This window comes from Athene noctua, chromosome 1, assembly GCF_965140245.1.
Source record: "Athene noctua chromosome 1, bAthNoc1.hap1.1, whole genome shotgun sequence".
NCBI lineage: Eukaryota > Metazoa > Chordata > Aves > Strigiformes > Strigidae > Athene > Athene noctua.
In genome coordinates, this window is record NC_134037.1 from 171,560,034 (window position 1) to 171,576,127 (window position 16,094).

General features: G+C 35.0%; 1 protein-coding gene across 1 annotated transcript in view; it reads left to right on the forward strand.

The window, feature by feature from the left end:
• CFAP47 (cilia and flagella associated protein 47) overlaps positions 1 to 16,094 on the forward strand; it is a 341,722-nt gene that overhangs the window by 142,460 nt on the left and 183,168 nt on the right. Inside the window, exons 43-45 of the mRNA XM_074929626.1 lie at positions 2,530 to 2,638; positions 3,494 to 3,720; positions 12,245 to 12,425. Of these exons, the coding sequence (XP_074785727.1) occupies positions 2,530 to 2,638; positions 3,494 to 3,720; positions 12,245 to 12,425 (517 nt within the window). The remainder of the gene's footprint in view (positions 1 to 2,529; positions 2,639 to 3,493; positions 3,721 to 12,244; positions 12,426 to 16,094) is intronic.

Sequence of the window (16,094 nt, forward strand, 5' to 3'; positions counted from 1 at the left end):
TACCATGCTGTATGATGACCAAATGACCTCATACAATGATGAGACATGTATCTTTTAAATGTGGATTTGTGCTGTAAATAATCTAATAAATAATTTAATAAATAATTTAATTTAGCATTTCTACCCTTTTTGTCAAATGCACCAAAGTAGTGATCAGAGTAAAACTGCTTCGTCATTGCAATAAATGAAGAAAGTGTTGAGATTCAAATCACTAGTTAGACTTGAATCTGACTGGGAATCCTGTCTATCATTGCATGAACTATATATCTGTAATCAAATCAAGAAGATACACTGGTTCAAGTTTGTAGGCCTACTCAAGTATGTTGCTTAAATTATTTTGAAACCATCTGTATGCAAACTTTTCTAAGGTTTGAAATGACACCACAAGTAGTCTATAACATTTCTTAAGGATTTGTTTCAATATTTCTTCATTTTTTAAGAAAAATCTTCAAATTTGTAGCATAGATCTTTTCAGAGGATAAATTATATAATGATTAATGTAGCTTGGTTGCTTTTTCTCTATGTCTTTGTTTCTGGGAACTGATTTAAATGAGAACAACCCATAATGTCTATGATAATAATTTATTAACTCATAGTTTAAGGGTGGCAGTCTAGACTTTCACAGCTAAATGTCTAATATAAAATTAAATGGTTTATTAAGAGAACACTTTATTATCTGTTGTTCTTAATTACTGACTTGCATGGAAAACTGCAAATTCCTAGTAGCTATACATTCTTCTGAAATATCAATTAGCAATAGGATTAGGTAAATAGCTAAATGTAGTTCAACAGCTATTTTATTAACTATTTTTATTAATAGTAAACCCTACCTTGTTTCAGCTGATGGAAAATGGAAACATCAGCATTAAAACCATGGGGATACTAGCTAAACTCTCAAAATACAATAAAATACGCATTCTATTCAAAAGCATCAGGAAAAAAGCAGCAAGAAAACAGGATTTGCATTCTATGGAGATCAAAAAGCAAGAGTTCTTCAAAGTAAAGAGGGAAATGGGGAAGTTTGTTCCTACCTGTAAGCATATTAATGTCAGCAATGACAAGAAACGTAATTGATAGTAGAATGGCAGCCTAGCAACCAGTACCTTCATGAAATTAGTTGTATATGCTGTGAGATTGTTAACAGTCCTTATGGAGCCAAATCACTCTGTCAAACAGGAATAAGTCCTGTTTAAATTGGTTCCCAGGAGTGGCTATTCGTTTGTGTGAGTGAAGCCAATTTTGTTTTAATACTTCTCAAGGAAGGTTTGTCTGAACTCTTGAATCAAGTTAGGGGAGAAAATACCATCAAAGTTGAATAGCTTTCCTTCTGCTGGGTCAGAAACATAATTGAAATGTTTTCAGGCTTAACATAAATATTTGACAAAACTATGAATACAGGCCAAGTGAAGATCAGGCTTGTCTTATGTTATTGACCAGTATTAAAGGGAAAATATTGCATTAGTTGGCAGATGGACTAAATTATAAAAATAAATTATTTCCTTCATATCTGGAATGAAGAATAAAGGACAGAATATGCATTTTTAGGGCAGAATTTTGCAGAATATAATTTATGGAAATAAAGAGATGACCTTCTGTGCAGATTATATCAGCTGTTGCAGCAGCGTTTGATGCTTTACCTTGCAATCAGTGGAAGCTACACTTGTCCCCAAAAAGTTTGTGTAAACAAAAAGAAGTTATCAATGCAATAGTAATATATCTATTAAACCTCCTGCCTAGTTCAGATAGATATATAGGTACCTAATTTAGATATATTTTAGTTTTGTGATGTTCTGATTGAGTCCTTTATAATTTGGAGTACTTTTTAAAAAACACATTTCTATCTTTCATTTGCACCTTATTTTTGTTGTTTCATCTATGATTCAAAGTGTTATTTCTTTGCCAATTAATTTATCATTTCCTTTATAACAAATTACTGTCTTCCTTTGTTCTAGGTACTGTTTATATTTACTTTCAAGCTTCTGTAGGTTTTCCATTATTTTTGATGAAATAATTAAGATTTGTTAACTTTATTTCTTCTTAATGGAGAATTTGTACATGATGCTCTTTTTTGACTTCTGCTATGTTTTGCTTTCTAGAAAAATGTTAATGGCTCAAAAGTACTGTAAATTTTTTTTAAAAAAGTTCTTAGCAGTGAAGAGCAAAGAAGTAAGCTCATGGATATGTTTATATGTAGTTATAGCACATAATTAGAATTCAGTTTATGGCTAAATTTATGGGTGTCCTCATTCAGTTAAATTATATGAGGAGTTGGAAGGGATTCAACTCTAAAATTTCTTGATTTTTTTAGATTTAATAGTCTCAATTAAAAGTAATTTAAGGGTTTGAAATGATCATTCTATTTTATTTAAACTTAGTTTTAAACTAATGCATGTCCCAAATATGTAAATTATTTCACAAGTCAGATCTTAAGTACTACTGGAATATCTTTGAGTTTCGTGTTAATATTTTACCCTTTGTTCTGCATGAGTTTCTCTGAATTGTGTGGATGTGTATGTTCTTGTCTTTCAGATTGGAGAATTCATATACCTGATAGAGGGGACAGGTGATATACCTTTGCCTTCAGGATTGCTTCCAATGGATAGTCCCAATGTTTTGCATGTTAGCAGTACATTAGAAGGTGAAGTGAACAGAATAGAGAAGAGTAAAATAGAGCAAATTATTATCTTTTCCAAATATTCTTTAGTTCCCATGCATTTTTGTTAGTTAATTAAATACATCTGGTAAAAGCAGTGGTTTATAGTGAAGTATAAGAAAGATATTACAGTGTAACTATCAGATATTTATTTTAATGTTGTCCAGTTCATTATCTTCAGCGCAGCAGCAGGCTGTTAGTTGTCTTCTTCAACTTTCTTGTATTGTTTTCAACATAGTTACATAAATATTTTTTCATAATTTCTCTTCTTTTCTCCTTCAGAATATAGATTGTAGCCAGATGAACCAGGACAAGTCATATTTAGCTATAATTTTTCTAGTTTTAAAACACATGAGTTTTGTATGTGGTGTGATTTGACAGGAAATCCAATACTTCTGCCATCAAACAATCAGTGATAAACTGCTGTCAGTCCTAGTTCAGAAACAGTGTAGCTGTTATTTGAAACAGTTCCTCGGGGCTTCTTTTAGAGTGGATGCAACATCATCTAGAGGATTAAAAGAGTGGCTGTGTTGTGTAGATAGCAGAAAGACTTTTTAGAACTTTCATTACTGTCATAGTAGTAACACTAGAGTCTAGGATTTTATTATTACCTATCTGAAGCAAATTTTGGTTTGAATTTCAATATGTGTTAATTTTATTTCCCCATTATTAAAAATAAAATATTACTGGAGTAAATAGCGTGTACTAGAGTAATAGCATGTGACTAAACATTAAAATAATTTCTGGCTTTTATTTGGAGATTAGAGATTTTAAATGCTCTCTGCAGTTGCACTAACAGCTGACAAATGTAGGGGTTTGTTTGTTGTTTTTATTTAACAGGTCCAAGTGCAGTAGAGCCAGTTTTATATTTGAAATGTGGCCTTGCTCAGATTCTTGAAGAAAATCTGAGGATTCCATTGATTAATGAGTCAAGAGAGAGAGCTCTGGCCATTGCTGCACAACAGCAGATGTCAGCTATTGAATATGAAAGAAGACAGATCACAGGGACTCTGCAGAGCAGTAGTGTTCGAGTTGCAACTGCATTGTTAGGGCTGTCCAGAGTAGAGGTGAGAAACATAGTAATCTGTTACTGCAGTTGTTTATTTATTCTTGATTTGTAGGATTGAATTTTTTAAGTTTCAAGAAATAGTGTGAAGTTATGGGCTTTTTCTCACATTCTGTAATCTGCCAGTTACTATTCCCAATTCCCCTCAGACACTGCAGTATTTTACATGTTGATTCTGAAGCTGCTTCCTCACTCCATGCTATTAAGAAGTGCTTCCTTTAGGACATCTTTGCTGCAGTTAAAAAGAGCATTAATATTTTACTTCAGTTAGCTTCTGAGAAATACCCGTTGATTAAAAAATCTTTCATAGTCTATGTAATAGATATATGTATTAGCATCCTTTCTTATGCACATTTTTGTAAGAAATGAAAATTCTCAAACAGGATTTTTTTTCTTTTTTTTTTTTAAAGAATAGACTTTGAGAATAAATCAAAGAGCAGAAAAAACTTTTTCTTGTCTTGCAATCAATATAAAATAGTTTTGGAAAACCACAAATCTTCCTTATATGCTATAGCTCCCTATGTATACATAATTCTAAGCTAGACATATTTTCCCAAGATTTCAATATCTAGAAACAAAAAGTCCTCCAAAGGTAGTCTGTTAAACATTCAATTACTACTTGTGAATACATTTATAATAGCAATATTGCCAAATAAGCAAGATTTTTTTTTTTTTTCATGTAGACTTCAAATGTAACCTTCTATGGATGATGTCTGAGCTCTGGCCTTTAATTTGCCTTGTGAACTTGAAGTTACTTGCCCCCAGATTGCTGGGTAGCTGTGTTATTCCAGTTTTCCAGTTAGACTCTTCCCTGAGTATGTTTCCCAGTGCTACATGATTCCCAGTACTAAGAGGAAGAGAATTTTCTCTGGTGTCTTGATGTTGCTGAATGTATCCCTTTTGTTTACAGACAAATTAAAAAGTAATATAAATAGATTTAATCTGTACATGTTTGTGTGGGACAAGAATTGTAACCATGTAATCTAGACTCAAATAGTTTCCTTTTGGATTATAGCTAATCCACTGCTGTGGTAACATTTGATAAAATTTTCATAATTGAAGTCCCTTAATATCACAGTCACTTAGCAAATACTTGACGAAAGACTTGACTGCTCTGAAGCTGTGGATGTAATCAAGACAGAACATAATAGGAACACTCTTCGTGACACTAGGTATGCTAAGATCTAATGGGAGTTCTAAAATTACGTGTATTGTAGAAGAGTGGAGGACAATTAGATTAGTTATAAAACCATAATGATGGCTACTAACACTGAATAAATTATCATGTGAGAAGTGAAACTAATATGCAGGAAAAAGTATTTTGCTCCAGGTACAGGAAGTTTTATAGATGCTTTAGAGAAATAAAATTGAGAAATTCTGTTATATACTGATGTAGAAAAAGATTTTACACATTCAAAATATCTCAATATGGTAAACCACTACGCAGATCGAACTCTGAAAAGTACTCCTAATAACTTTTTGTTATAAATTCTTACTATCTGTATAAAAGTGACAATACAGAAATTCTGGTCGTATTAACTGAAGAAACATTTTTTGAGGGGGTCTTATGTTCTGCAATTAAATTTGGAGCTGAAGTATGGTTTTAGGTTCATCATCTAAACTGCCCACTTACCACCACAAAAAAAAATCTCATCCACAGCTCCTGTGGTTTGATTAATTATTTAGGCTCATTAAACTGTTTGGGACATATGTTGTACATTAGAGATAAATCTAAAATATCTGGAAAACTGTTACTCTTTTTATGATTTCTATTCCACCTTCCCACTCACATCTTACAGGTGTAATTGTGTTATATAATGGATGGACAGAATGAAAAATGCCCTTACATTATTACTGCTTGGTCCATTTTTTGCCTGCCAAAATGAAGAATACATAACTAAATAATTGCATGCTTTCCATTCTTATTAAACTGTACATTTTACTCATGTTTACTTAAATCACGTAGAAGATAGTAATAAAGGTATTGGAGACAAAATGGATATGTGTATTCAGTAACTTGTGCTCTCTATTTTTACTCATCCCATCTGTACGCATAATTGAAAGTCCTACCTCCTTTTGTACTGTGTTTTTGCTGCTTCTTTTCCTTGCCGTAAGAAACAAACATCTATTGTGATTCACTATAATGATTAGAATTAGTGAAAAAATTAACGAGGTTTTATCTCTTTCCCGTAACGTTGTTGTGCTGACCACAACCTATTTATCTTGTTTAGTTTTTGTGCTAAATGGTGTTAATACTGAGCTAGTATTAGATAACATGCAATCAGACTACAGAATTGATGGTCAACAAGTCTGAGGAACTTGGAAATGTACATTCAGTGAAAAGGAGCAAGAGTATTAGTTGAATCTTTATTTCTATCTTTTACTTTATAAATTATGTTAAAATCAGCTCATTAAACTATTCTGCTAGAAATGGAATTTTAATACTTTGTTTTACAATCTTAGGTACTGAATGATTTACTAGCAGCAAGGTTAAGTAGTTAACCTGCCATCTCCTTCCCTGTCCCCAAAAATAACCTCTACTGCCAACACAATTCAAGCCATTTGTTAAAGGATTTTTTTTTTTTTTCTTAAATTCTGGTATAATTAAAAAATAAACAGATTTGAAACCAAATAGCATCAAAATTTAATAAAGCAGTTAGAGATATGAAGTAATGAAGAGATAGGAAGCAAGGATGCTAAAGCAATAGGAATCTAAAGATGCAGATCTCAATATTGAAAGGAAAATGAGATATTAAAATCAGTAGCCTTATGCTATTTAACTCTATTAGTATACACCCTATAAATGGTCATATAATGGACAACCAGGGGATCAGGCCTAGTCAGCATGGGTTCATGAAAGGCAGATCCTGCTTGACAAACCTGATCTCCTTTTATGACAGGGCAACCTGCTTATTGGACGCGGGAAAGGCTGTGGATGTTATTTACCTTGACTTTAGTAAGGCCTTTGACCTTTAGTGAGACTGTTTCCTACAGCATTCTCCTGGCGAAACTGGCTGCTTGTGGCTTGGATGGGCACACGCTTTGCTGGGTAAAAAAATGGCTAGATGACCGAGCCCAGAGAGTTGTGGTGAATGGAGCTAAATCCAGTTGGCGGCCAGTCATGAGGGGTGTCCCCCAGGGCTCGGTGTTGGGGCCACTCCTGTTTAACATCTTTATTGATGATCTAGATGAGGGGATCGAGTGCACCCTCAGTCAGTTTGCAGATGACACCAGGTTGGGTGGGAGTGTTGATGTGCTCGAGGGTAGGGAGGCTCTGCAGAGAGACCTGGACAGGCTGGAGCCATGGGCTGAGGCCAACTGGAGGAGTTTCCATAAGGCCAAATGCTGGGGGCTGCCCTTGGGCCACAACAACCCCCAGCAGCGCTACAGGCTTGGGGAGGAGTGGCTGGAGAGCTGCCAGTCAGAGAGGGACCTGGGGGTGTTGACTGACAGCCGGCTGAACAGGAGCCAGCAGTGTGCCCAGGTGGCCAAGAAGGCCAATGGCATCCTGGCTTGTGTCAGCAATAGCGTGGCCAGCAGGGACAGGGAAGGGATCTGACCCCTGTACTCGGCACTGGTGAGGCCGCACCTCGATTCCTATGTTCAGTTTTGGACCTCTCACTACAAAAAGGACATTGAATGACTCGAGCGTGTCCAGAGAAGGGCAACGGAGCTGGTGAAGGCTCTGGAGCACAGGTCGTACAGGGAGCGGCTGAGGGAACTGGGGGTGTTTAGTCTGTAGAAGAGGAGGCTGAGGGGAGACCTCATCGCCCTCTACAGCTACCTGAAAGGAGGTTGCAGAGAGCTGGGGATGAGCCTCTTTAACCAAGTAATAAGCAACAGGACAAGAAGTAATGGCCTGAAATTGCACCAGGGAAGGTTTAGACTAGATGTCAGGAAGCATTTCTTTCCAGAAGGGGTTGTTGGGCGTTGGAATGGGCTGCCCAGGGCAGTGGTGGAGTCCCCATCCCTGGAGGTGTTTAAGAGTCGGGTCGATTTAGCACTGAGGGATCTGGTGTAGTTGGGAACTGTCAGTGTTAGATTAATGGTTGGACTGGATGATCTTCAAGGTCTTTTCAACCTAGATGATTGTGTGATTCTGTGATTCTGTAATATATATGTCATAAAACCCCAGAAACTAATTAACAACCTGTTTGCATGGCCATTTCTGACTGTGAATTTTTAATTGTTTTTAATTAAAAATGTTAGGAAAGTTTTGAATTTTATTTAAGTATACAGTTATGTTAATTTCTTACCTCCTGAGTATTTCATTAATTCAATTCATCCTGAAGCCTTTTTAGGTAGTAGTAAAGAGAATATAGGATAGAACTCTGCTACTGTTAAGGTTGGGACTGGCATTATTGTGAATAATTACAAATTGCCTTTGTTAATGACCAATAAGAGAAAGCTGTAGGTGGTAAGTTTAGGTGAACATAGATAACAATAAAAAGGGTATCTGCCTGGAAAGAAAGGGGAGAAATGTGGAAGAATCAGAATCACAGAATCATTCAGGTTGGAAAAGACCCTTGGGATCATTGACTAACCATCAGCCCTGCTCTACAAAGTTCTTCCCTACACCATATCCCCCAACATCACATCCAAAGAAGAACATAACTGTTTTACATTGAAGTTGCTAATGCTGGTAAATAGAAGGAAGTGAATAAAAGAGAGAGAGAAATAACAGAATTATGAGAATTCATTCACTTGGGTATGCAAGGGGAAGGGTGTTCCAGTCAGTGAAGTGAAGTTCAAAATAACATGCCTCAGTTTTCCTTTTTTCTAGAATCTACCTAAAGAGGCACAAATTAGACCCATTTTCTAGATACAGGGCTACTTCTTCAGAGTCAGAGGTGATGGTAATCTCCTTGTACAATTAGGCATTATGATGGGAATGGAGGTGAAGTCCTGTTCTGCAAGAATCCCAGAATGAAAGCCTGCACTTTTCATTGTGTCCAGATTTGTCCTCATAGTTAAGCTGTAAAAAGTATTTACTTAGACTTCATTTTACCTCCCTTCAAAAGCATGGCTCATCTGAGCATGGACACCAGATCTCTATCCTTAGCCATATTCCAGCAGCCACGACACTGTGTGTTTTCTTTCTATCCTGCAGTCCAAGTGACTAAACAACATTGAGTATTTTCATTTTAGTACATCATGGGGGTGGTGATGAGTTTTAGTTTCAATCAATGAAATAATGAGCGCAGAGACCTTGTGCACTTGAAGCTATGGCTTCCACTAGTTGGCTGATGTGACAATCTCATCTGTCCAGCTCTGATATTCAAAGTTTGTGCTCTTCATAGTTCCCCGCGATTCAAGAAGGATTTTGTGATCTTCTGTGTGATTATGGAAAAATTGTAAACTCAATTTGAACAGTTTGCTTTTTTTAAATACAGTTCAGGGTTTTTTGAGAAGGAATCATGGTGTCCTTGAAGAGAGAGGATACTGTAATTAAAAAGTTACATTAGATGTGCTTGAATGGGAATGAACTTTTCACAAAAAGATCTGTGGTCAGATTTCAATTTATTGAAGTTATATGTGGGACCAATGTCTTTTATATTACATCATTTGTCTTTTGGTATGGGATTAAGGGAAGTGGAAAATGTGATTGATCACAGGGATTCTGAGAGATTGAGATCATAAAATTCTTTTATTCATGATGAATGGTTTTAGAAGTTAATTCCTTGAAGGGAAGATCTTTTAATTAATTACTTAATTCTTTGAAGGGGCTAAATTAGAATTTGGAAAACACTAGTATGCAAGGAAAGAGTAAGGTGCCTCAGCACTCTGTAATGGAATCTGCCATTCTTGTTCAAGGCTGAGAAACCAGGAGTCTTGTGTTGTTGGAAACTTTGTAGGAACAGAACCAAGTATATAGAGTCCCTTGGTTCTGCTTAGCCTTGTTCAAGACTGAGAACCCAAGTGCATGTGGTAAATCTAAAAATAATACCTTGGAAAATCAATCAGCCTTTGAAAAATATCGAGTTTAATTCTCATGTTTTGTATACTTTCCAATCCTTTTTTGAAAAATTATTCTAAAAAAGAAATTAAACCTGGAAACTGAATGCAAATATTGTACTTAACTGGTAATAACACTTCCATGCTTGGAATATCATGAACCATTACACTGACGTAGTACATATTGGAATCTGTCTTAATGGTAGCACAGCAGCCTTAGACCTGCAGTTGTTAATCAATTAAAAAATATTACATTCTGTTTAACTTTCACTGCCCTGAAAAATACTAAAAAGGAAGAGAGCAGTTGCAACATTTATCTGAATTGTTTTGGATATTTTATCTTTTCTTGGAAATGTTACCCTTTGAGGCAACAGGGTTTAGTCCTGTGTGTGTTTGCAGGATTTTCTTTCTCCCCTTTCAAAAAGATCTAGGTCTCTCATTAAAAACATTTTCATCCTTTAATATTTGATAAGGTACCACCAAATATTTGAAATGTTCATAGACTATGTAATACTAACCAGCTCTCTTTTTTCTTAATATATCTTTAAAAATGAGATAGCATGAACAAGGATCTTAAAATAAAGTACTTCAGTGATTTTTTAAATCATAAAATATCTCTTCAGGATAATTTAAATGTGTTCAGTCCTTCACCAAAGGTCATCTTACAATCATTTTGTCAATTAAAACTTCCCAAAACTTTTTAATCATGTTGAATTTTTATTTCAGTGTTGGAAAATAATCTAATTACCAAAATCAGATGTAGGTATAAATTCATATTTGAATATGCAGAAGATCAAAGTCAATTTTAAACTGGTAAATATATGTAATTATTTTGGTTTGGAACTTCTCAGTACAAGTGAGAATGAAATATCTTTTTCCCACTGCAAAGTCTTCTGTCATTTCAGTCCTATCAGAGAGAAATAGAACTTGCTATTATTATAGCAGTGAATTATTAACACCTATTGATTTTTTAATTTATTTTGTGTGTGTCAGAGAGAAAGTATTATCAGTGAACTTCCAGTCTTGCATGGTAGAAATTAATAAATAATGAGTTCAGGTTTTCAACTCACTAACAATTCTTCTTGTCCTTTCTGTAAATTATATTTGCGCTGTAAAGTGGTGCAAATACGGGGGGAAAAAAAAAAAAAAGAGTATGTTAACATGTTGTTTTGATGGGTGTTATTTTAGTCACATACATCTGTCCAGTTGTTTTTCATAGATTAAGAATCTTGAATAGCAATCTCTTTCTGTATTTATCGTGCCAAAAATCTATATTAGCAACTAAAGCTTAGCAGGTTCCCAAATTCCATATGTACTTTGTGTTTAACACCATATTGATACTTTGGATGGACAGATTAATGGGCAAAACAAAGCAATGTCAGAGATATGCCTGCTTTCTAAAACTGCAAGGGAATGTGAGCTTTGTATTAAAACAGAAAAAAGAGACAAACTACCAACCCAAAGCTGAACCCCAGCCCAGTTGATCTGAACAGTAATTTGACCATATTACCCTAAATAGTAATCCTTAAGAACAACCAACTTTCCTTTTAAATTGTCTTTTTGAATTCCAACAATGAATTCTCCATTCCTTGTCCTATTGCAATACATATTGTGATGCCTGCTGTCCTGGCATTATTTCAAGCCAATACACTTTGGGAATGAACCAGTTTTCCTAGCACAAACTGAACATTTCTGTATTTATCTCCTCCTTAGGTTTGCTTCAAGATAATTGCCAATAGTCATTAATTCAAAGACTTGTCTATAAAAAAGATGTGACTGGTTTCAGATTTTAAACTTGTTCAACTTAAAATTAATCTTGAGCATTGCAGTTATATTGTGTTATTGGATTGAAAATGGCAATTTTGAGCAAGTAGTGTTTTAAATAATTGAATTATTTTTGTAATGTTATTTTAAAGGAGTCAAATTTAGTTCATTAAGGTTTAGATGCCTGTTTTGAGTTTGCCTTTATGTACTGTGCTAATCCTTTACTAATGTTTCATGGTGTTGATTAGCAATGCTTTTTATCAAGAGGAGGAGCTTCTTTGTCTCTAAAATTAATTCTAAATGCTTTGATTTCTAAAATATAGTTTCAACATTAAAGTATGAAAGTGAGCTCAGCTAACTGTATAGTTGTCCCTTACAAAATATCAAAATGTTTTTTCTTTTTCATGATTTTTTTTTATTCAGAAACTTTATGAAGTAAAAGAAGAAACATCTGTCTACATCTGATACAAAATATGCTTTACTTTCCATGGTTTTTATGCCGTTTTCTTGCCTTCCCTGAATACTTACTTATAAACCACACTTGCAGAGTGGTTTCTGGGTAGGAGGTGTTTTTACTGTAAATCTAAAAATACATTTTTCTTAAACGAATGTTTCAAATGCATGATGTCTAAAAAAATTAGACAGTTTTTATTTGGAAGGATCTTTCAATAATTTCTATATAACTTGCCTAATTGCCAATTCAGTTTTAGAATTACATGCTTTAGCTTGTATAATTTTTACATTTCTTAACCTGAAATTATTATGAGATGATTGTTTGTATGTATACATTATTCCTTCACTTCCAGAGACATGCACTCCTGAAACCTCGTAAATTCCCACCGGAGTTAAAGTATGTGGATTACAGTGTAGAAGCCAGCATGCAAGAATTTTTTGAGGTTCCTGAGAAGTTCTCTATACCAGTATTGGCATCAAGCAGAGTTAATTTGAAAGTTCCACCAGCAAAAGACCTTTCACTTCAGCAAACAGGTAAGATTAGTCTTAAATATGTTTGTTGTTTGGTTGGTTTTTGTTTTTGTTTTTGTTTTTGTTTTTTTTTTTTTCTGAAATAATCTGTATTTTTAAGGTTTTCCTAAATAGATCCAGAAAATTATCTTTCCATTCTACTATTGATCGAGTCCTCAACCTTATCTTTGTCATCACTACTCAAATTCTATTTTATTAGCTCAAAACAGTGCTTTCCACTTGCCCCTGGTTTTCTCAAAGGCACACAACCACAGGAGGCTTTCTCTAAAAGAGAAATTTGTTTGGTTTGTTTATCTGATAGATCCTGAATTTGTGCTCATTTCTTACTTCCACTTCTCATTCAGCACTGATCAGTGTTCGAATTGTGCCAGTTATGTGACATCTTTTCTTGTTTGCCTCTGTTTTGCTGATTGAGGATGACAAACTCAGAGTGAAAAGAGTAGGCCTATTTTATTGTTAATAATTAAAGGATATAGCCAAGTAATACAGAATAAAACACTAAGAAAAATAAACACTTGAGTTCTCAGCCTTGAACAAGGCTAAACAGAACCAAGGGAGTCTCTATCTACTGTGGGTTCTGTTCCCACAAAGTTTCCAACAAGACCAGACTCCTGGTTTCTCAGCCTTGAATAAGGCCCTACAAGGAAAGTTGGAGACATTCTCATGACATTTTATCCTCGCTATCAATCATATTTTGTCTAAGCTACATCTTTCCCTAATGAGCATACATATTTTGTTAATGATCAGATACTAATAATAAGCTCTAATAGTAATACAGATTCTACTAATTAGCAGATATTAGTAATGGATAATGTTTGGTTGTGAGGTTCATCTAGAAGTCAACCTTGTTTTAGGGCCTATTGTGCAGGTCCTAGCACTACAGCCTCTCCTCAGCCAGAGGGAGGTGACAACTAATTGTATGCTGTTTTCTGCCTGTCCCTCATCACTGAGAAAAGTTGTGCATTAGCCTTCTGAGTGATCTTGTCAGCTTTGGTCAGTCTCTGTTGCCTCTGATTTTTCTAGTATCTGAAATTTTATACTGAAATCTTAATTACTTTCTTTAAAATGTTGAGTGGCTGAGGGAAGTGGGGTTGTTTAGTCTGGCAAAAGGGAGGCTCAGAGGAGACCTACCACTACCTGTAAAGAGGTTGTAGCAAGTTGAATGTCAGTCTCTTCTCCTAAGTAACAAATTATAGGACAAGAGGAAATGGCTTTAAGTTGTGCCAGGGGAGGTTTTAACTGAATATTAGGAAAAATGCCTTTACTGGAAGGGTTGTCAGGCACTGGAACAGGCTGTTCATGGAAAGGTTTGAGTCACCATCCCTGAAGAGATTTAAAAGATTTGTAGATGTGTTGCTTAGGGACATGGTTTAGTTGTGGACTTAGTAGTGCTGGATTAATGGTTGGACTCGATGATCTTAAAGGTCTTTTCCAACCTAAATGATTCTGTGATAAAATTTGTGTTTATATTTACCTGCTAGGGTCTGTTCATGGTTATATCACAGCTAATGTAATGTCCCATGGGTATCTGATAGCAACACAAATAATTTTTTGTTTTGCTACTTAGAATGTAAGTAGTAGGTTTCTTAGCAAATTTAGTAAAGGCTTGAATTAAAGTCAGTCCATCCATAGTTTTGTTTCATCACTTCTTTTCTTGATCAATAGAGTCCTCCTGCATGTTTCTTCAGTTCCTTTCTCCAAGTGCCATTGGAATCAGTCATGCGCTTTCATGCTGTATGTTTGTTTTCATACTTGGTATATCCCTTGTGTTTTTGTTACTTTTCTGGAACAAAAATATGGAATTTATCAATTATTTCTGACAACTCTTTTTGTTATAGATTCATTCTACTTAGATGTGCTGTAAAACACTTTAGAGTGTCACTAGGCACATTTTTAGGAAGATGACAATAGTTATTGCAGTATTAGAAGCAAGACTAGCCTGACAAGGGACTAGAGGACTACTAGTCAGTAGAAGTTGTAGAATAGATGTAAGAGAGGTTGAAGGCTGAAATGTTTCTTGAGTGACAGGATATTTAAATCCTAGTTAAAATACTTTTGTTGTCGAGTTAAAAAATAATTACCTGTGTTTGTAATAATTGATGTAGAGGTGAACTAAAAAAAGTCATAAAGGCTTTGTTGAGTACCTTCGGGGATTCTTTAGATTGCACTGTAGAATAGAGGAATACCAGCTGGAGAAGAGAGCAAAATCTGCACAAAAATCTGATAAGTATATAAGAAGACCTCCTTCAAGATCTCAGAACAAAGGTTGTTAACTGACCAGATGGCAGGTCGCTGTTGCTTAGTAACTTCTCAGGTTATTTTTAAAGTTGAAATGTGAATGAACATATTTGAAAATGTTAGAATATTATTTGCTAATATGCAGTGAAGAAACTACATTACAGTAAGGAAGTGGTAATTTACTGTTAGTTAATACTGCCTCTTTATCCATCAAAAGAAATTATAAAAGTATCTGAAATAGGGAAGTAAGCGATGGAAATTCAGAAACAAAATCATACTGCAGTAAACACAATCTTTTTGATATTTATTTTTTCTTCCTAGGACACTTAAATAGTTACATGAGGGACTACTAATGTCAAGATGATGCAGAAAACTAAATGGGGCTTTGGTAGTGAATTCAGTGAGGTGGTGAGTTAAAGAACATCTAAGAAGGGAAGCTGAGATAATCAGCTGTTAGCATGAAAACAGGCAAAGATGTGTTCAGTACAACGACAGGGCTGGCTGATTCAGTGTATTTATTGTGCTAATGAGGAAACACAGGAATATTTACAGGCTCTTAGGAGATCTAATATTGTGACAGAAGTCCCCAGGTGGTGTTCCTGTGGATGGGGGCAAAACATTGGTCTCAGCTGAAAATTTTAACTTCATTACCTGAAGAAGCAGCAGTATTTTAGCCATGGTGGTAGCTTTCCTTAGGGTGGGAGTAGCTGCTTCTCTGAATAAATGACAGAGTGCTTAGATTTATGAAGAAAAACAAAGGTGGAAGCAAACTAACTAAAATCAGTCCTTGGATCAGAATTTGTTAGACTGCAGTAGCAAAAAAAGTGTCCAGCCATTATTTTAAGAACTCTGCCAACAGGGAATTAGAAGGTAAAAATCAATGCCACTCAACACATTTTCTTGTAAAATAGTTCTTGTTAAATAACCTTATTACATTTTTGACAGTATTACAGATCTAATAGATTAAAAAAAATACAATATGTTTACCTTACTTCGAATATGACATCTTGGTCAAAACCCAAACCATATACTTGTATGGAACTGAAATAATAGATGTAGCAAATTTTCTTGTTAATTTGTTACTAGAGAGTCTTCAGAAAGTGAGCCTTCAGGAACCAGTACTTGTTGGACAGTGTTAACTACTTTTCATCAGTACTTTTGATTATGCAAAGTCTTTGCTGAGTTAGCAATGACCCAGACTTTGTGAAAGAATAGTTAGAATTGCTATATAGTTATAAACTATGTATTTTAGTGCAATTAAACATGTAGTACTGTATGTGGAACAGAGTCTGAATGCTAAACCAGGTGCGAGGCTGGCTTTGGAAAACAGTTGTTAGTGAAAAGGACTGTCAGTCACACGAAATATTATCTCAGTGTGAGCTCTTTCTTAATGCTGAAATGGCTAATGAGATCTACAGATAAATTGGAAGCATC